Below are 21,744 nucleotides of genomic sequence, written 5' to 3'. Positions count from 1 at the left end.
TTTTCGAGTTCGAGTCGGGTTCGGTTCAAGTCAATAATTTGCGGTTTATAACCAGGTCGGGTCAATCTCGGGTTTGAGTCGGGTTCGGTTCAAGTCATATAATTTGCAGGTTATAATCAGGTCAGGTCATTTCCAAGTCGGGTCATTCCCGGGTTCAAGTCGGGTTCGGTTCAAGTCGATTATTTGCGGGTTACAATCAGGTCGGGTCATTTACAAGTCGGGTCATGTTCGGGTACAAGTCGGGTTCAGTTCAAGTTGATTATTTGCGGGTTACAATCAGGTCGGGTCATTTACAAGTCGGGTCATGTTCGGGTTCGGATCTCAAATATTGGGTTAATCTGGGTATCGGGTTGATTTCAGGTCTAGTCATATCAGGTTTGGGTACATTTTCTGGGTCGGTTTGTTAACAGCGTATGTAATGACATTCACGTTGACTCATTATCAATTACTTCGCTTATTATAAGAGAAATAATTTCAGATAAGTTAAATTCTAATAAATCTAGATAAGATAAGGTTTAATTTAGATTTTTAGAAGATAAGTTCAAACCCTATTCTAATCTATTCACATTGTTTCCACTCATTGTAGGGATAACAATTTCAGATAAGTTCATATCCGAGATGACTTGTTTTGATAAAATACAATAAGTTCATATAAATTCGGATAAAATAAGTTTAGTTTAGATAAATTAAAATACAACAATTTTTTTTCTAAACTTATTTTATTTGAAATTATCTAAACCTATTTATTTTTAATAAGTTCATATCCGAGTTCACGTTTTTTTTAATGGCATTTTTTTTAAAAATAAGATTAAATAGGCAAATGAATAATAAAATTAGAAAAATAAAAGATCAATAAAAGCCTTTTAACAACTCTTGTTCGAGTCACCACTTTCTCGAGTACGAACAAGTCAAGTCATGATCGGGTACAGGTAAATTATGTGGGTCAGATTATCATCTTATTCAATCATTATCACGTTCAATTCAATCATTATTCGAAATTATTATTTTTTTTTTAACTTTTTTTTAATGGAATTTTTTTTATATATAAAATATAGGATAAAACAAACAAGCCTAAGGTCAAATTGTATTTGTAAACCGTAATTGACTACATTAATGCACATGCGCCTATATAGTAGTAGTATTCGTACACCATAATTGTTTAATTGAAATATATAATGAACTTGCATATAAAAAGTAGTAGTATTCGTAAATCGTAATTACTAGAGAATTGTAATACAAATAATAGAGAATTTTATTGAAAATATTTGAATAAGCTTAAATAGGAAAATAACTCATATAATTAGGGAAAAAAATATGACATAATATTATTTGGAGAAAAATGTGATAGTTTACGACTTAATTAGGTAACAAAATAAAAAAAAATATATAAAAAGGAAAAAGAGTGATTAGAGCGTTCAATTCAATCATCAGTAATTCACTCTCAAACTTCAAATTATCACCTTCATTAGAGCATAGAACTCCTAATATACTAAAATTCTCAGCGCAAATCTCGCCATTTCCGCCATTACAATCTAGCTTTCCTAATATACTAAAATTCAGAGATCCACCCATGGCTATAATTCACCACTGTTCGGCCTCTCTTAGACTCACACAATACCACTCTCAATCTCAAATCTCACTCCCGTATTCTACCTTCAACAAGGAGTCAAGGAGTGGTAATCAGTCCAATTTTACATTTTAATATTATGCTTAGCATTTTGATTTTAAATAATTTGATAATTTTACATTTTAATATTATGCTTAGCATTTTGATTTTAAATATATTTAGGGATTAAAACGTTTAGGGCAAATTTTTAGATTTAGATGTTCTTGATAATTTTTAGGGGTTTAATTTGTTAATATGTTTTGGTGTTAAAGGGGTCAAACTATCATGGCGGAGGATGGATTTGATTACGCAGCTGAAAGAGGTATGGTTCATTCTAATTAAATTTTGCAGATTCCATTTATATGCTTCAGTTAAGGAGATAGTGATTCAGAAACAATAAAACGTGAAATTTAATGTATCAATCTTATACTATATGCCATTGTAAAGTAATTGGCAAAAATTAATTGATTTGCATGTATATAGAATCGCCAGATTAGATAAAAAAAAAAAAGAATCGCCAGATTTATAAGTTTCTGGTTTTGCTGTCACAGTTGCTCGATTATAGGTGTTGTGTGTCTCTTTTACTAAGTACTATGTATGAATTAAGAGTAGAACAAAATATTGGCAATCATATGTCTTACTATTACAAAATATATTTCAAAATTCTCTTTATTACAAAGTAGTATAATAAATTATGCATTTTTATTGATCTAACTCCTAATCTTTGCCTGATTGTTTGGTGTAGTGGGTGACTTCGAGTTTGAACAAGCATCAAATACATGCATGAGTGTTGGAAATGCTACCCCAACACCTGAACCCCATCAATCAATATCTCCAATTCAAGGAAAGCGATCTCCTATTTGGCAGAATTTTGAGATTAATGGTGAACATGCTGCATGCAAGTTTTGCAAAAGACTAGTCCAGAAACATAGTGGTTCAACTGGTATGTCTAATCTAAAGAGACAACTTGATAAGTGCCCACTATATAAAGATTCAGATAAGTCTGATGAGTCTAATGCATCTGAATTTGACCAAAAAGAATACTGTAAGTTATTTGCTAGAGCTATATTGAAGCATGGTTATTCTTTAAGTATTGTTGAACATGAGGGGTTTAGGGAATTGCATACATATTTGAATTCCAAGGTTAGAACTATTTCTAGAAACACAATATTGAAATGGTGCATGACAGAGCATGATGTGTTAAAGCAATATGTTCGTAATACGTTTAAGGCCTTAACAAGTAAAGTGTCCTTGACTTGTGATGTATGGACAGCTTGTACTACTCGTGGTTATTTGTCTCTTATGGCCCATTTTGTGGATAACGACTGGAAATTACGGTCTAAGGTGCTGAACTTTAGGCATTTTCCACCTCCCCATAATGGTCATGAAATTTATAATCTGGTTTTTAGTTTGATCAAAGATTGGGGTATTGAAAGAAAAATTTATAGTATGACTATTGATAATGCAAGTAATATGGATTCTATGGTTGGGAAACTCCAAATTGAATTGGATGCAATGGCTAAATTACTTCTTGACGGTAAATATTTTCATGTTAGATGCTCTGCCCATATCTTAAACTTAATTGTCAAAGAAGGTTTGAAAGTCATTGATGAATCTATTGCGAAAGTTCGGGAGAATGTGAAGTATGTTGATTCTTCTGAAGCTAGACTTATAAGGTTTGAGCGGTGTGTTTCTAGTTGTAATTTAGCTACAGGTGTAAAGCTATGGATGGATGTTCCTACTAGATGGAATTCTACTTTCTTAATGCTTCGTCGAGCTCTTGATCTTTTACCGGCTTTGAAAATGTTCGGTAGGATAGAGAGCAATTATCACTTGGCGCTTACTGCTCATGAATGGGATATAGTAGAAAAAATGTGTGATTTTCTTGAACCCTTTTATGACATTACTAATTTGTTTTCCGGTTCTGAATATCCCACCTCCAATCTTTATGTTGCCAACATTTGTAAAATTGAGTCACTATTAGTGGCTGCTTCTAAAGGGGATGATCCAAAACTCAAAGAAATGGCAGATCTTATGCGTTGCAAGTTTGATAAATATTGGTCTGATTACTCTGTGCTATTATCTTTTGCTGCAATTCTTGATCCTCGGTTTAAGTTGAAATTTTTGAGACATCTTTTCAAGGATTTGTATGAAGCTCACATGGTTGAAACAAAAGTCCAGGAGGTGTATCATGAATTTGTTCAATTGTTTAACCATTACAAGGATCCTCTTCCTACTTATTCTTCCCAAGGTAGTTCAAATTCAGATGCATATCGTCCACGCAAGACTAGTAGAGTTTATGCGGTAAGATTACGACAAATATTATCATTATTCAATATGTTAATTACTTTTTTGGGTTATTCTGTTTTGAACTTTTTTATTTGTGATTTCAGAATTTTGTTGCTGATGTTGCTAGTGGTGACATGGGTAAATCTGAATTAGAATTATACTTAGAATTGCCTTTAAAACCTTGTAATGTTGATGAGGAATTCGATATTTTGGGCTATTGGAAGGAGCAATCAACAACTTTCCCAAGTCTTGGTCGTATAGCTAAAGATATTCTTGCGATACCTATTACTACTGTTGCTTCCGAATCTTCTTTTAGCATGGGTGGCAGAGTTTTAAATAGGTGGAGGAGTTCACTCTTGCACAAACATGTCGAAGCTTTGATAACAACTCGAAATTGGTTGTATGGTTATGTTGAGTTGGAGAAAGATGGGGTTGAGGTGGAGAAGGAGAAGGATGTGGATGATACTTCTGCATAGCCAGATTTGTAAGTTGTATTTGAGTTTTTGAAAATGAATGTAATGTTTTTTTAATCACTATAACACTATTATGTCTCTTACTCTCTTATTTGTTTGCTTATCTTTTTGCAGGTGGATGTCACTCACCCTCATTTGCTCACTGGTTTAAAACCTAAAATTAATAAAGCATGCTGCCTGCTTGAGCCTTACTGTCTTTTTCAGCATTTTAGTTTAAACTCTTTACTTAGTTTATGTACTTGTTCAATTGTAACCACCTTGTTTTGGTGATGAAGAATTGCTATCATTTGAGCTTTTTTTTGCTTCACTTACTCTTTTTACAATCAAAGATCATGAAAAAATGGCTATATTTTTCTAGTCTCTTGCTTCTTATCTATGGGATATTATGAATTTCTTGCTGATATTTTGTACATTGAATATTGCAACATTAAAGTTTTGTGGAAGAACAGCAAGTGCTGAATTTCTGGTCTGCTTTGGTTGTTTCTGTCTTCTTATTATTTCTGGCAGCTGATGTTTCTTGCTAGTGCTCTGCTAAAGTCTGATCCTTGCTGGGTTGGTTCTTGCTGGTTCTGTTTGTGTTGTGGTTGTCATGCTGGAAGTGTTGTTGCTGCTTGCTTGCTACCTGGTTTATCAATGGTCGTTTTTGTGTGCTTTTTGTTGTTGCAAGCTTGCTGGTGTGGTGTCTAGAGGTGCTAGTTGTTGTATGTTGGTTCAGGCTGCTGGTGTGTTCTGTGTTGTGTGCTTCTTGCTTGTTTGCTTTATGCCTGTCTTTACTGCTGCCTGTAGTGTGTTGCAAGGTGTACTGGTTGATGTTTTTGTCTTCTGCCTTGTTGTTGATGTGTTGTGTCGCTGTTTGCTACTGTAGCTGCTTGTTGGCTTTTGTCTTCCTGTTTGTGGGGTTGTTGGCTGTTGGCTCTTGCTGTTGGCTGCCCTGTTAGGAAGTGGTATGTGTGTTTCGCAGGCTGTTTATCTGCTGTTGTCAGCTCTAGCTGTGCCTTCTGTTCTGGGTTTCTTGCTTGTTGTCCTCTCTTCTGCTGCCTGCGTGTGTGTGTCAGTTGCTGCTCGCTTTTGGTTTGAGTTGGTGTGGTGTCTCTTTGCTGTTGGTGGTCTATTGGAAGTTGGAATTGCTCTGGTGGTCTGCTGGTTTACACAATACTCTACCTTTTTGGTGTAGTAAGTGTAGTGTGGCAGAGACTAGTGGTTCTCCACCTTCAACCCCCTGCTTACAAGTTATTACCCACTAAAACTATTCACTGATCAAGCCACAAGATTGAGGATTTATGACACAAAATCAATGAAATCGGCAACAGCAATTGATTTAATTAAATAGGATAGTTAGAATTACAATGTATTTGTATTACAAAGCAATTCAAAAGATGTATTTGCTGATCAAGTCTGGTACGAATGTTGGTAGCCAATCATTTTTGAATAAACTGTAGATGATAACCCCATTGTTGAAGATGCGCATGTCATATATAATTTTATTTTTTTTAGTTATTGGTTGATTCTTTCCTAAAATATGCATTCATTATTTTTTTTTTACTTAATCTTATTTGCCTATTATATTGTTTACATTTCAATGATTGTTCATTAAACTAAAAGAATTGAAAGACTTGGTAAAAACTATTACTTTGTTTAAATATAAGATACATTATTGTTTCGAACAAAAATCTGAAGTATATATAGTCATCAGATGACAAAGTTTCGACAAAACGAGTAGCTTAGAATATATATAGCATATATCTTTATTCAGTATCCGATCTACAATACTAAAGATGTATAAAATAACAAGTTGAGTTGATTTCAGGTCAGGTCAATAACAAATCGGGTTGAAGTCCGGGTTTAGTAATAGGTCGGGTTAAATTCGGGTCGGGTTAGTAATAGGTCGGATTAAAGTTCGGATCGAGTTAGTAATATGTCGGGTTAAAGTTCGGATCGAGTTAGTAATATGTCGGGTTAAATTCGGGTCGGGTTAGTAATAGGTCGGGTTAAATTTGGGTCGGGTTAGGAATAGGTTGGGTTGAATTCGGGTCGGGTTAGGAATAGGTCGGGTTGAATTCAGGTCGGGTTAGTAATAGGTCGGGTTAAATTCGGGTTTTGACGGGTTTAATCGGGTTTGGGTCAATTTCGGTTCAGGTCGGGTTCGGTTCAAGTCAATATTTTACGGGTTATATTTGGGTTGGGTCATCTCCAGGTCGGTTCATGTTCAGGTTCGGGTCTCAAATAATCGGGTTAACTCGGGTTTAGGGTTGGTTTCAGGTCGGGTCAAGTCGGGTTCGGGTCATCATTTTTCCGGGTTTAAACGGGTCGGTTAATAATCGGGTCCGGGTCGGTATTTCGGGTCGGGTCAGCTTTTGACAGCTCTAATGGCATGTTATGCTTAGTTTGACATGGAAATGTAGATTAAGTATGTTATTACTTATTGCGATTTGATTATGTATCTCCTATTGCTAAACTAATGAGGGATATAAGTTTAGGAGTGTGAGTTGTTTTCCTAACTGCATGAGGTTGGTCTTACATATAGTCCTTGCTATCTCTTGTCTCTTTTACTCCCAATATGCCTAATTTCCATGGTTGAGTGGATCCCATTCCCTAGTGCTTTTAATTACTTGATAATAGTTTGTTTGTCTATTTGACGAACCCCCAATCAACAAAAGTCTTCGAACTAGCTTGCGTATTAAGATCTTTAGCGATTATATCCCGTTCCTTATGGACCGAACTCTTACTTATCATTGTGCTTGGTTTGTGAGATGTTTGCTTATAAATGTGTTTGAATGAGTGTGGAATGTGCGACCGTTCTAACACCCATCAAATAAGCCTAAGTTTATCTCTACGGTATAATTATACATATTATACTAGTATTTCCATAGAGGGAGATTTGGGGGTGTTACACACAACCATACCTTCTTTAAGTCTCCAGATTGAAGTTAGGGTTCGCTTCAGGGCTTCCGCATTGAAAGGCCTGCTAGTTAACAATGTCCCAATGAGAGTCAGCGAAAGAATTGTCTTCGAACATTGATTACCATCATCCTCGAAATCTCCCCCAATAACAACACTCTCCTCTTCTGTTATATGGAGTTTCTTCCAATTTTCCAGCAAATTGTCTTCCATAGTAACAGAAATCGAAATCGGTTGTGAGAAACGAATTGCAAATAGATCAAAGGAGGGATATGCACTACGAAACGAAAACTCAACCCTAGGTTAAGAACTCACTTGAACCCTAAGCAAGGGATTTGTGTAAAATATTTTATATTCTGCATTTAATCCCCTCTATAACGTCGGTTTCTATTTTTTTTTTTTTAATGTTTCTATTTATTGTGTAAAATTTTACAAGTTAGAAAATCTTTTAAATTATTATTAATATGAAAATTTCCTTTGATTTATCTACACACTATAAAAATATCAAATTTTTAAGTAACTTATTGATACATAATTAATCAAAACCGTTGAAATGACAAGAATTTGAATTTTTGTACGAAGTATATATATATATATATATATATATATATATATATATATATATTATATATGAATTAAACAAAAATAATCGTATGTATAAGTTAAATGGGCATGTATCAATCAATCATAGCCTTAATCCCATAAGTGGGGTTGACTACATGAATCAAAATTGATTATTTCGTGTAGTTAGCCACAAAAATCTTCCTACTCCATCCCTTACAATCCAAAGTTTCATTCTCATGCAAATCCATATACTTCATATCCTTCCTAACTCCTTCCAACCAAGTCATTTTCAATTGAGCATGTAATAATGTCAAATTTAAATGTATACTTCTACTTTATGTATTTATGAATTCTTATGCTCTGTTTTTTTTAAGGGAAAAGATAGAAATTATTATTGAAAAATTAAACTAAGTCCAATTCCGCTAAAGTTATGATACTTTGTGGGAAAGGGCCCAAACGAACAAGTTCCGAAGCATCCCTTGTATCCCATCTAGCTACTAGGTGGGCAATGGTGTTACAAGAACGTTTAATATGCGAAAAAATACAAACATTACACAAATTGCTATCCTTCCTAACATCATCATAAATTAAATAAATTGGAGCAGCCCCTTTGAAATTTACATTGTACAACAGGGTGTACCATGCTCATGGTACACCTGGATGAAAATTGTCATTAAAAAAAAAAAGCAAGCTTCCTAAATTTATGCTCCTTAATTGAAGGAATTTTGGTATTTCCTTTCCATAATTTTAGCTTCTCATATCCATAATTGTTCATAATCAGTTTTTGAAAAAATAGAGAATTTTTAGAGAGAAAATAAAATTTCAAGAGAAAGAAATAAATTTTTTTAGAGAGAAAATGATGGCTCATCGTGAATTTCGTCGCGATCTATGATTGTCGATTTGCACCTGATGATCAGTAGATTGATGTTTTTGATAATTGATATTTAATTTGAGATTTTGTCACCAAATGAGAAGGTAGTTTTTAATTTTTTTTTTCAATTTATATTTCATAATTTTGTTGTTGATGATGAAGTTTTTAGATTATTATATTTGTTCATGGATCATTGTTAACGAATTCATCACCAAAAGAAAATGTAGTTTTTTTTAAAAAAAAAATAATAAATTTGTGTTATTTTCGGAGGTTGAAGATGAAGTTCTTTTAGATTAGGAAAAATGTTCTTATATCAGTTTTTTTTTATCCGTATTCATTGGAATGAATATGTTCATTGAGTTTAATTAATGCTTTTTGGGTCTAAACTATATGTTCTTTATAGTCACAAACTATGTTCTTTGGATTTGAACTATGTGTTCTTTACGTTACAAACTATGTTCATCTAATTGCGTATTTTTTTCAAAAAAAAAAATAATCTAATTGTGTATATGTACATTTTTTAAAATCAGGATCATAAAGGTTGATGAAGACGACATACTTTTGGGACCTCTTCTATTGATGATTGATTTTCCGATAGATCTAAAGAACATTCGCTATATTAATAAAGAACATGATAATATTATTTAAAGAATATTATTTATATTATTTACCCAACATGTTAAAACATAATTCAGAAAACATTTCACAATAAGTAATGAACATTGTGTGACAATGAAGGTACATTAAAATTACAATAAAAAAACATGGACATTTAAAAATCATATAATGAACATCATAATAGATACATATGACCAAGATGAATATCATAACAAAATATAAAAATATATAATTGGTTATTTAGAGAATTTTTTAAAAAAAGAAAGAGAACAGAATTAAAAATATTGGAATTTGAAATTTTGAAAATGAAATCTTGATAAAAATAATTTTAGAGAGAGAAATTATAAAAAAACTGAATATTTTGAAATGATTTGACATTAAATACGTGGTAAAAATCAATTGGTAATTTATCTTTTACCTTTTTTAAAAACTGTTTCACCAAAATATCACGTTTTTTATATTTCAATGCTCTGTTCTTTTATAAAGTCGTGATGTTCATTACAAATATAAGTTATGTTCTTTTTGCTTTTTTTTATAAACTAGTTTTGATTCGGGTGTACCATGCGCATGGTACACCTGGGTGTACCAACCAACGATTACAACCCCTTTAGTCCCTTTGTTCAGTGCATAGATCACATTGATAGCATCACTCTTTATAATCACGTTCAAATACCCCAACCTCGCAACAAGTTGTAGCGCATAATGAACAACCATAGCTTCCCAAATCTCTAGAGATGAACCATATGCCGACTTCACTACAGCAACAAGCTAACAAAGAACGGGTTTAAAATATTTATATATATAGTGAAGAAATCATGTAAGACATTTGAAATATATACTTATGTGAAGCTTTGGCTTAGTGGTAGAGTGAGTGGTGGTCACTAATAAGGGAATAAACGCGTCATCAAACGAATATTCCTAAATCAAATACAATTTATAAAACCTAAACAAACCTAATACGAGTATAAGGTAAGCATAGGGGTCGAACCACAATGAACGATTAAACACCACCAAATGTTATCAACAACTAAGCTAGTTCGGGATAAGGGAAAGTAATCTAAAGTCTAATGACACTAAAACAAGAAATAAAGTACTAAGGGAAACAGTTTAGGTATAGCTAGCATTCACTCAAGCATAGAAAAGGCATGGAATTGAATTGAAACGTGAACTAAGCAACTCATGTCAATGATTTAAAGCATAATCTAAGCACCTATCGGGGCTAATTGATTTCTCAACTCAAGCGCAACTTACACTGTCGTCACAAGCCACACGAATCAAGGTACAAATCAAGCAAATCATTCAATGGAAATTCCTAGATCACGCTATCGCCATAACCTAGTTCAATCCACCCAACTACAACAATTGATGGGCCCCTCAAATGAAATAATTGGTAAGACATGGAAAACAAAGCATTTTAATCTCAAACAAATCAATTCCAAACCCTAAGACATGCTCAAGATCCAACTACACCACCACTATCCCCTTAGTTGGGGAATTAATTACTAATCATGCTAATAACAATATTAATCAACAAATTAATAAGCGTCAACAGGATTAAGCAATACTAACAACTAAAGCAATAAACAAAATAGAGAAGAGAAGGTAAGAAATTTCTCACTGATTAATGATGGAAGGCTCCAATACAAGCAGTGTTCTTGAATCTTCAACAACCAAAATCCACCATTGGTTTCCTTACTTTCTCTCTCTAAAAACTACTCCTAAAACTAACCCTAAAACTAGAGAAAGAGAGAGAGCTAAGAAAAATATTTAATTAGAAGGTAAAACTAAGCCTTTTCTTTTAATTACCCCAAAATGGGTATTTATACTAAGCTAGGAAAGTAGAAAAATTAAATAAAGGAAATAAAATAAAAAGGAAAATAAAGAAAGTAAAAGAAAGAAACAAAAAGAAAATAAAAGAAATAAGAAAGGGGAAAAATAAATAAAACAAAATAAAGTAAAAAGAAAACTAAAAAAAATAAATAAACCCAAAAGAGTCAGCCACCCTCTTTTCTCTTTCTTCGAATTAGGTTTCCCTCATTTGGCTGCTTTGCTCTTCCATCATCACGCACCACCCAAACATCAACGGTCATCAAATCAACGACCATAATCACAAAATTACATCATCGTTATCACCAATAAGCCGTTGGATCTTCATTAATATCACGTGCGAAGCTCGTGACCGAACCTAGATTTGCGCGCCCGCGAAGACACCGCGCAACGGCCGCGCGAGCTTGATGTATTCATTTTATATAGTATTTTATCCCCGTCCCGTGATCATAGTTAGGAGTATTTTTGGCTCTTTAGAGCCAATTTTATTACTAATATGTGTTTTCTAGTGTTTTCGTAGTTGTGGTATTATTCTACAGGAAACTGCAGATTTGGAACATTTTCCGGCATTTAATGGAGCCACCGCGAGCATTGGAGTTGAAACGTATTTATATGATCGTGTTTAGAAGCCCAAGACCGTAATTGATGATTCAATCCGGTGATTAAGGGCTCAATGAGGAAATTTGGAGCTTGGGCAATTCGATCCAATAAGGATGACGAATTGGGCTAAGGTAACAAGGCCCAATGGACGAAGAAGTGTAAGCCCAAGTATCCGCCCGATCGGGCAGTGCTCGCCCTGAGGCGCGCCCGGCCGGGCGAGAGGAGAAGGCCCGGGCACGCTTCGCCCGGATGCGCGCCTGTTTCTGAAGGGAATTTTATTATTTTCTTTCTTTTGTAATTTCTATCTTTGGTTTATTTTTAGTAGGAGTATAAATACGCTTTTTAGTGAGAAATTACGGGTCTTTTACGCTTTCATTAGTATTAGCTAGTAGAATTTTCTCAAAGATTGGATTTTTCAGTTTTCTTTAGTACTTGAGTACTTTCTCTCCCTAAACCTTTTAATCAATCAATCCCTTATTTTCCGTTAACTCTTGGTACGATTTCTTGCTTACTTTATTTTCGCAATTTGATTAATTTGTTGTTTTCATGCATTCCTTGATTACTATGATTAGTTTAGATTTAATTATGTGTGAGTAGATTTTAATTCTAGGGTTGTGGGGATCCATGAATAATACGAAGGGGTAAATTTATTATTGTTAATTATTGATGATTGATTAATTTCCTATTGATTGATTTAATGCTATGCAATTAGATTAGGCCTGGTTTAATTGTATGAGTTTTGCATTATTGATTCGAGATTCGAGAGATGAGAATTGATATTTAGGCTTAGTTTCAATAGGCATGTTAATCTATTAATGGTTAGGTCGAGATTCGAGAGATGAGATTTAATACCAGCAGATTGATTATGTGATTATAATACGTAGCGACAACCCTTTATAATCTGGTTAATTTATGCATTGATAATTGATCGTATGTTTTACCCTGGAGTATTATTTATTGGTGAACCTATACCCTAGAGCTCTTTATTATTGATTATTCCTTTGATTTATTTGCTTAGTTTATTATTAGTTTAATTCACACAAACACAATTTGGTTACTTAATAATTTAGATTATAATTATTGATTAGGAATAAAAGAACACTGTTTCCTTGTGGATTCAACCCTACTTCCCTATCTACTTTAGTTAGAGGACTTATGTAATTACTTTTGATTAGGTGATACGACTAGATCCTGTCAAAACTTTGGCGCCGTTGCCGAGGATACGGTTTTATTTTTATTTTTGATTATTTTTTGTAGTCTAAATTATTTTCTTTCGTCTCAGAGAACGTAAGTTCTTTGGGACAGTTTCTCATACTTGTTTTTTTAGTTCTGTGTTTATGCCCAGGAGTTCTAGATCAGGTTACATTCCGTTTGACCCTGAGATTGAACGTTCCTTTCATAGACAGAAGAACCTTTTTAGACATGTACGAGCTACTTCCGAGGGTTCTATACCTTTGGAACCACCATCTGATTCTAGTGATACAGAAGTTTATTCAGAACTAGAAGCAGAGATGACGCACCAACCACCTCGCAAGCTCAGCGATTACTCGCAGCCGTCCCTAGCAGATTTCCCACATCTTACTCCTCCACCTGCCCTCGAAGGAGTACAATTTGAAATCAAGCCCCAGTTTATTACTATGATTGAAAGGTAGCAATTTAGCGGAGCTAAGGGTGAAGATCCAAATCTTCATATTTTAGATTTCTGCCAGTATTGCAATACTATCAGGCAAAATGGGGTCACGCAGGACCAAATCAGGGAGATTCTTTTTCCCTTTTCTTTGTGTGGTAAAGCAAAATTGTGGTATAATGGATTGAATAGAGTTGCTCTTGGTATACTAACTGGGATACTCTTGCTTTGAATTTCTATAATAAATATTACCATGTAGAGAGAACAGCTCTACTACGGAGTTCAATCACAAATTTTTCCCAAGAGGTTGATGAAAGTTTATATGAGGCTTGGGAAAGATTCAAGGATCTGCAGAGAGAGTGCCCACACCATGGGATGCAACAATGGCAGCTTATTCAAGCCTTCTACAACGGGCTTGGAAATTCATCTAGATCAATCCTTGATTCGGCAGCTAATGGAAGATTTATGAATCTTCAAGAAGATGTAGCAGGAACAGTAATTGAAGAGATGTCAATCCATAATTCTCAATATGGGAATCCTAGAGGTTTCGCTAACAAGGGAAAACATAATGTTGATTCAGTATCCTTTTTGCAGGCTCAATTAACCTCTATTTGTCAGAAATTAGATAATCTTAGTACTGTTATTCCTGCTCCCGTATCTAATGTTTCTGCTGTCAATAATACTAACGATTCTTTTTGTGAAAATTGTGGAATTGTAGGACAATGGGAACAAGAATGCAGGAGTTCCATGGAGCAAGTTAATGCCTTCCAAACCTATAGGCACAATAACCCATACTTCAATACTTATAATCCTGGTCTCCGAGACCATCCAAATCTTTCCTACAGGAGTACCAATGTGCTAAATCCTCCACCTCCACAACAACCACAGCAAAAATACTATCAACCTCCCAACCAAAGGGCCCAATCATAAAATCCACCTCCATCCACTGACCCTGCCTTGTCAAAAATTAGAACTATGTTAGCAAGTATGCAAAAACATATGCAGAGTAGAGATGCACAAATTGATTCCCTTGTAGCCCATAATAAAATTATTGACAATCAAATTGCGCAACTTTCTGCTACTCTACAAAATCGCCAACAAGGAACCCTGCCATCACAGCCAGTACAACCCACAAATCATGCTAATGCAATTACTCTGAGGAGTGGTGTACATTATGATGGGCCTCCTATGCCCCCTGATGATGAAATTATCATATCTAATAATGTTAGCTCTGATTCTGCAGGGTTAAATAACTTTGTTACTAGCCCTGTAGGGTTGCAGGGTAAATCTAGTACTTCAACTGATAACACCCTGCAGGAAAAAACTAACCCTTCTCTTGATAATGCATTGCAGGATAATACTAAACCCAAAGCTGGTGATGAAGGGAAACCTGTTATCAAACTACCATTCCCCAACAGACATTTAAAGACAAAGTTGGACAAGCAGTTTGGTAAGTTTTTGGAGGTAGTGAAAAATTTGCAGGTAACTGTCCCTTTCACAGAATTAATTACACAAGTTCCTGCATATGCTAAATTTATGAAAGATATTCTGACTAGGAAAAGGGCTTTTAATGAGGTAGAGACTGTAGCTTTCACTAAAGAATGTAGTGCTTTACTACAAAATAAATCTCCAAAATTAAAGGAGCCTGGAAGTTTCTCTATACCTTGTCATATTGGTAATGTCTTTATAGATAAAGCTTTATGTGATTTGGGTGCCAGTGTTAGTGTCATGCCATCGTCTATTTGTGCAAAACTTAATATGGGTGACTTAAAAGTGACTAACATTACCCTACAAATGGCAGATCGTTCTGTTAAATATCTCTTAGGTATTTTAGAGGATGTTCCTGTTAGAGTGGGAAAATTTTATATCCCCGTTGATTTTGTAGTTTTGGACATGGCTGAGGATACGCAAATTCCTATAATTTTAGGGAGACATTTTCTCCACACTGCAGGAGCTATTATTGATGTGAAAAATGGAAAACTAACCCTTTCTGTAGGAGATGATAATATTACTTTTAATTTAGGGAAGGTTTTAAAAGGTCCTATGATTAAGGAAGATTGTTGTAGTATTGAAGTTATTGATGTGATTGACATTATTTGTGAAGATAGCTTACCACAGGTTCTTGCAAGAGATCCCTTGGAGGAAGTACTTTGTGGTGATTTTACTACAGGTGATGCTGACATATGGAGCAAAGAAGTGGATGCTATAGAGGCAGCTCTCTCCCTTGAAGAGCTTGGCCCTAAAGAAAATTTGAAGGTAGAAAAATTGGTTCAGGAATCAAAACCTGCAGAGGTAAAGAAACCTGAATTAAAACCTCTTCCTTCTCATTTAAAATATGTTTTTCTTGATGAGCATGAATTACACCCAGTGATCATCAGTACTGCACTTGATGAACCACAGATTTCCCAACTCTTAACGGTTCTTAGAACTCACAAAAGGGCAATCGGGTACAGTATTGATGATCTAAAGGGTATTAGCCCTGATTTTTGTATGCACAGGATACACTTAGAGGAGAACCACAAGCCATGTATTCAACCTCAGAGAAGGTTGAATCCTAATATACAAGAAGTAGTTAAGAAAGAGGTGATGAAATTACTTGATGCAGGTATTATTTATCCTATTTCTGATTCATAGTGGGTTAGTCCTGTGCAGGTAGTACCTAAGAAGGGTGGGATGACAGTAATAAAAAATGATAGGAATGAATTAATTCCCACTAGAACTGTGACAGGGTGGCGTATGTGTATTGATTATCGTAGATTAAATATAGGCACTAAGAAAGATCATTTTCCCCTACCCTTCATTGACCAAATGCTTGAAAGGTTGGCCAATCATAAGTTCTTTTGCTATTTAGATGGGTACTCTCTATTTTTCCAAATTCCAATTCACCCTGATGATCAGGAAAAGACTACATTTACTTGTCCCTATAGTACTTTTGCATATCGCAGGATGCCATTTGGCTTATGTAATGCCCCTGCCACTTTTCAACGTTGCATGATGAGTATTTTTTCTGAATTCATAGAGTCTATCATGGAAGTTTTTATGGATGATTTTAGTGTGTATGGTTCTTCATTTGATGCATGCTTAATTAATCTCACTAAAATATTGAAAAGATGTGAAGAATGCAATTTGATTTTGAATTGGGAAAAATGTCACTTTATGGTGACAGAGGGAGTAGTTCTTGGTCATATCGTATCTGATAAGGGTATACAAGTTGATAAAGCTAAGATTTCTGTGATTGAGCAATTGCCTACACCAGTTAATGTTAAGGGGGTTAGAAGTTTCTTAGGTCATGCGGGATTTTATCGCCGTTTCATCAAAGATTTTTCTAAAATTGCTAAACCATTAACTCAGCTTTTGTTGAATGATGCCCCTTTTGATTTTACTAATGAGTGTCTTGAGTCTTTTAACAGGATTAAGCAAGCTCTAATATCGAAACCTATCATATGTGCTCCCGATTGGAATTTACCTTTTGAGATTATGTGTGATGCCAGTGATTTTGCAGTTGGAGCCGTGTTAGGACAGAGAAAGAACAAAGTTCTACATGCTATTTATTATGCTAGTAAAACTTTGGATGAAGCCCAAGTCAATTATGCTACCACAGAGAAGGAGTTTCTTTCTGTCATATATGCTTTAGAAAAATTTAGATCATATCTAGTTGGTTCTAAAATAATTGTTTTTACTGATCATGCAGCTCTGAAATATCTGATTGCTAAGGCAGAAACAAAGTCTAGGCTTCTCCGTTGGGTTCTCTTGCTCCAAGACTTTGATGTGGAAATTAAAGATAAAAAGGGAGCAGAGAATGTTGTAGCAGATCACTTGTCTAGGATCAGATATGATGGTGGTAAAGATTCTCTCCCTATAGATGATTCCTTTCCAGATGATCACTTGTTCTCAGTTGTAGAGCAACACCCTTGGTATGCTGATTATGCTAATTTTTTAGTGGGTGCTACTCTACCTCATGACTTGTCCTATCAACAGAAAAAGAAATTCCTTTATGATGTTAAACATTATTTTTGGGATGATCCTTTTTTGTTTAGAGAGTGTGCAGATGGTTTGTTCCGCAGGTGTGTTCCCGAATGGGAAGTCCACGGAGTACTCACTAGCTGCCACAATTCCCCCTATGGTGGACATCATGGCCCTGCTAAGAAAGTCGCCAAGATAAACGAGTCAGGATTTTATTGGCCTACCATGTTCAAGGATGCTCAGGCCTTTGTCATAGCTTGTGATTCCTGCCAGAGGACTGGCAACATCTCGCGGCGGCATAAGATGCCCCAAACAGGTATCTTAGAAGTTGAAATTTTTGATGTTTGGGGTATTGATTATATGGGTCCCTTTCCCTCCTCAAAAAGGAATCGTTATATACTTGTTGCCGTTGATTATGTCTCTAAGTGGGTAGAAGCCATTGCCACATCAACCAATGATTCCAAAGTAGTTCACAAATTATTTAAGAAAATTATCTTTCCTAGATTTGGAGTCCCTAGAGCCGTAATTAGTGATGGAGGATCTCACTTTCATGAGAGGAAGTTAGACACCCTTCTGAAAAAGTACGGAGTATACCATAGAACAGGTTTAGCCTACCATCCCCAAACTAGTGGGCAAGTAGAGGTTTCAAACCGTGAAATTAAAGCTATTCTGCAGAAAGTGGTAGCAAAGTCTAGGAAGGATTGGAGTGATAAGTTTGATGACACCCTTTGGGCATATAGAACTGCATTTAAGACCCCTACTGGTACTTCTCCCTATAAACTAGTGTACGGAAAAACATGTCACCTCCCAGTGGAATTAGAGTACAAAGCTTATTGGGCAATCAAAGAGCTTAATTTAGATGCTAAGTTAGCAGGAGAGAAAAGGTTACTTCAACTTAACCAGTTAGATGAGTTTAGGTTGCAGGCCTATGATAGCGCACGTGTCTATAAGGAGAAAACCAAGAAATGGCATGACAAGATGATCCTTCCGAGAGAATTCAAAGAGGGTGATAAGGTTTTGTTATTTAATTCTAGACTTAAACTGTTCCCAGGAAAGTTGAAGTCAAGGTGGTCAGGTCCTTTCACTGTTAAAAGGACAAATAAATTCGGTTCTGTTGAATTATATGATGATCGTGGTGGTCTATTTAAGGTAAATGGTCAACGATTGAAATTCTATCACGACGGGGCTACGATAGGTGCAGTTGAATTAATACACCTAACCGATCCCTCCTCATCTTGATTAACATATGGTAAGATGGTCGTGCGGGACCTTGATAAACCAGCGCTTTGCGGGAGGCAACCCGTATTTTTCCTTTATTTTTTTTCCTTTTAATGTTTTTTTTTATTTATTTTTTTTCTTTTTAGAGAGGCAGAGAGAGGGAACTAACACTGTTATAGAGTGTTTTGACGCAGGTTGGAGAAAAAGAGTTAGCCAAAAATCAAAAATCTAGCGAATTTTTTACGAACTAAACATTCAGCCTCGCGCCCGACCGGGCGCGAGAGACCTTCGTAAACGTCAAAAAATCACCCGACCGGGCGAAGACTCACCCGGCCGGGCGCGAGAGTAAGTTAGTTTTTTGGCAAAAGCTCGCCCGACCGGGCGCGAGATTAAGGTGCGTTACAGATTTAGTTCGCCCGACCGGGCGAAATCACGCCCGGACGAGCGCGTCTAGATCGCCCGACCGGGCGAGAGTTTGCCCGGCCGGGCGCGCCTCTATTTCTCCGGAATCACCTTATTTTTTCCTTTCTTTCTTCTTTCTTTCTCCTTCCTCCATTACTTTCTCTCTCTAAAACTCCATTTTTCTCTAACTTCTCTCTATGTTTTTTTCCTTCATCCTTCATCCAAATCTCAAATTTCTTCCATCATTATACTCCCCTCTTCATCCCCTACATTACTATACTAATATTATTATTTTTGAAGGGTTCAACAATCATAATTTTGCCATGTTCAAGAGACAACGAAGTGTTCGCGTTACGGGGTCGGGCTCGGGTTCGGGCCAAGGAGTTCCGTATGATCCGGAGCTCCAACTTCCGGATTTGTGGCCAACCATTCGGATTACTACATCCGATCAGCGTGACCGTTTGATAAATCTCGCCGTACGTGAGGTAATTTCTTCCCGGTGGTTACACCGGGACACTCTTAAGAATTTAGGCTTGTATGATCATGTTAAACAATTCATGGCTGATATTGGCATGCGAAAATTTGTTGATATGTACTACTCGACATATAGGGAGTTGACATGTGAATTTCTTTCATCCCTTAATGTAGCACAATCTAGGAATGGTCCAATTCTACATTTTCGATTAAACAACAGAAACATTAATTTAAATTATGTGGAATTTGCTGAACTGTTTGAACTGGATCCCTCTCCCCCTACTGAATGGAGTGAAGAGTATAAGGCAAATGATATTTATTTTTCTCTAACGGGCAAAAATTGCCCTAATTCGCAGCATGCCAGTACTCTTCCATTCCATCACCCCGTCCCTAAAAATTTTCACAGATTTTCAGGGACCTGTTTTCTGGGACGTCACGAACCCCACAATGCTCAAACTAACGAATTAGATATCCTAGGGCATTATGTTTTTGGTTATGGACGATTGAATATCGCCCGTTATATTATTCATCACCTGAGTAGGCACGCCAATTCCTGTAGCAACAATGCTAAAACCCCCATTCACATTGGCGGCCTTATCACTAGGATAGCCCTTAAAAAGGTTGGGTTCAGTGAGTCTAAGTATGCAGGGATTACTAACTGTGGGGGGAATCTCTGATAAACCTGTCATATATGCATTTTTTAAACTGGATTAAAACCAGTCGTAACCAAGTTTCAGAGTGGTTAGTCAGAGTCGACAGGGAGTACATCCCTGTTTTCCCCCTCCCTAACCCTGAGTTGACAGCTTTTCCCCCTGGGCAAGAGTCGTATACCTACGAAATTCTACTTGCTCATGCACAGGGTTTGCCCTGGCATCCACCACGTGCCTCACCTCGTCCACCATCACCTCCACAACCTCACTATGAGGCACCACCACCTCCACCTCAGGTACCTCGACCCCGACCCACACCAGATTCCGAGACTATTTGGGATTTACAGAGTATAGGTCAGGCCATAGGTAGGGTAGAGCAGCCCAAGGGTGACCTTAGGCGGATGGTTGGCTTTATTGACCAACAGTTAGGGTATGTTGAGAGGAACCAGGGTAGAGCCCTTTTTCCTATGTATGATGATTATGCTCGTTGGGGTGCTATTCTCGATAATGTTGTTTACCCTGACTGGTACCAGCCACCACCCCAGGGATATGTGGATCCCACCACCCATGGTATTTACAATGATTATTCCGCATTTGCCGGTTATGGGCAAGACTTTCCATTTGGGGGGTTAGGGGGGGATGTTCACCCTAACTATTTTGGTGGCGGTTCTTCTGGTGGTGTAGGTGGCAGTGGCGGTGGGTCTGGCCAGATGGATGAGGATGGAGATGATTAGTCGCGCTGGACTAATTCCCGAGTCAATGAGGACATTGTCTGATTCTGGCTTGGGGGAGATTTTGGATGTAAGTATATTTTCATTTCTTTATTTTATTTTATTTTATTTTTGTGTGTGCTTTAGTATAGTTTTTATTGTTTTCTAGGGTAGATTTACTGCTTTGAAAAAAAAATAATACAAAAATACGTTTCAATGGATGATAAATCATGCTTCCCTGTGCCCTATACATGAAAATTGTTTTGATTCTTGGTATATGATGATGAGTATTGTGGATAGGTTAGCCATGATTTGATGTTTGATTGCTTTGAAATCTTAACATGAGTCAATTTTGCCCAACTGCTTGTGAATATAGTGCTTGACTAGTTGATTTGGTTAGGAATGTGTGTTAGTTCCTGGTATGTCAATGAAGTTGAGTATTGGTTTATAACTTTAAGTAATGTTTGTATGACTCATTATTATGCACAATGAGGAGGACGAAGGCATTTGTTCTTTTAGGTGGCCTTCAGATGTTTTTAGATACATTTGTTCCCTTCTTGCTACCCATGTTGTTGCTTGTGCCCTTTTATTGTTTATTAGCCACATTACAATCCTATTTTGCCCCATTGGTTACTAGTCCCAAGCTTGGCTTGAAGGAGCTATTAGTGAGTGAGGTGAGGGAATTTGTAGTGTGCATATTTATTTGCACAGTTTTGGGTGAATTTGAGAAGTTGTTTATTTGTTCTTATTTTTGTGGATTGAAAAAAATTGAGAAAAAGTGTTCAAAAGTTGAAAAATTCCGAGTGAGTTCTGTGAAAAAAAAAGAGCAAAGAAAAAAAATTGTTGATGTTCTATTATAAGAATAATAGCCCTTTTATTGTTTATTTAGCCACATTACAAGCTTATTTAAGCCCCATTGGTTACTAGTCATTCTTATAATATTATAGGTTCACC

The 21,744-nt window shown here is 36.1% G+C and overlaps 1 protein-coding gene across 1 annotated transcript; it reads left to right on the top strand.

The window, feature by feature from the left end:
• Positions 1–14,348: 14,348 nt before the first annotated feature.
• LOC110699114 lies at positions 14,349–20,107 on the top strand. Its single transcript, XM_021876605.1, has 7 exons — positions 14,349–15,820; positions 15,872–15,978; positions 16,540–16,932; positions 17,065–17,287; positions 17,438–18,099; positions 18,388–18,485; positions 19,289–20,107. The coding sequence occupies exons 1-7, from the start codon at positions 14,349–14,351 to the stop codon at positions 20,105–20,107; spliced, it is 3,774 nt and encodes a 1,257-aa protein (XP_021732297.1).
• The last annotated feature ends 1,637 nt before the right edge of the window (positions 20,108–21,744 follow it).

The sequence above is a fragment of the Chenopodium quinoa genome, unplaced genomic scaffold (assembly GCF_001683475.1).
Source record: "Chenopodium quinoa cultivar QQ74 unplaced genomic scaffold, ASM168347v1, whole genome shotgun sequence".
Taxonomy (NCBI): domain Eukaryota; kingdom Viridiplantae; phylum Streptophyta; class Magnoliopsida; order Caryophyllales; family Amaranthaceae; genus Chenopodium; species Chenopodium quinoa.
Note: the sequence above shows the minus strand (reverse complement) of the source record. Positions and strands in the feature narration are given on the sequence as shown.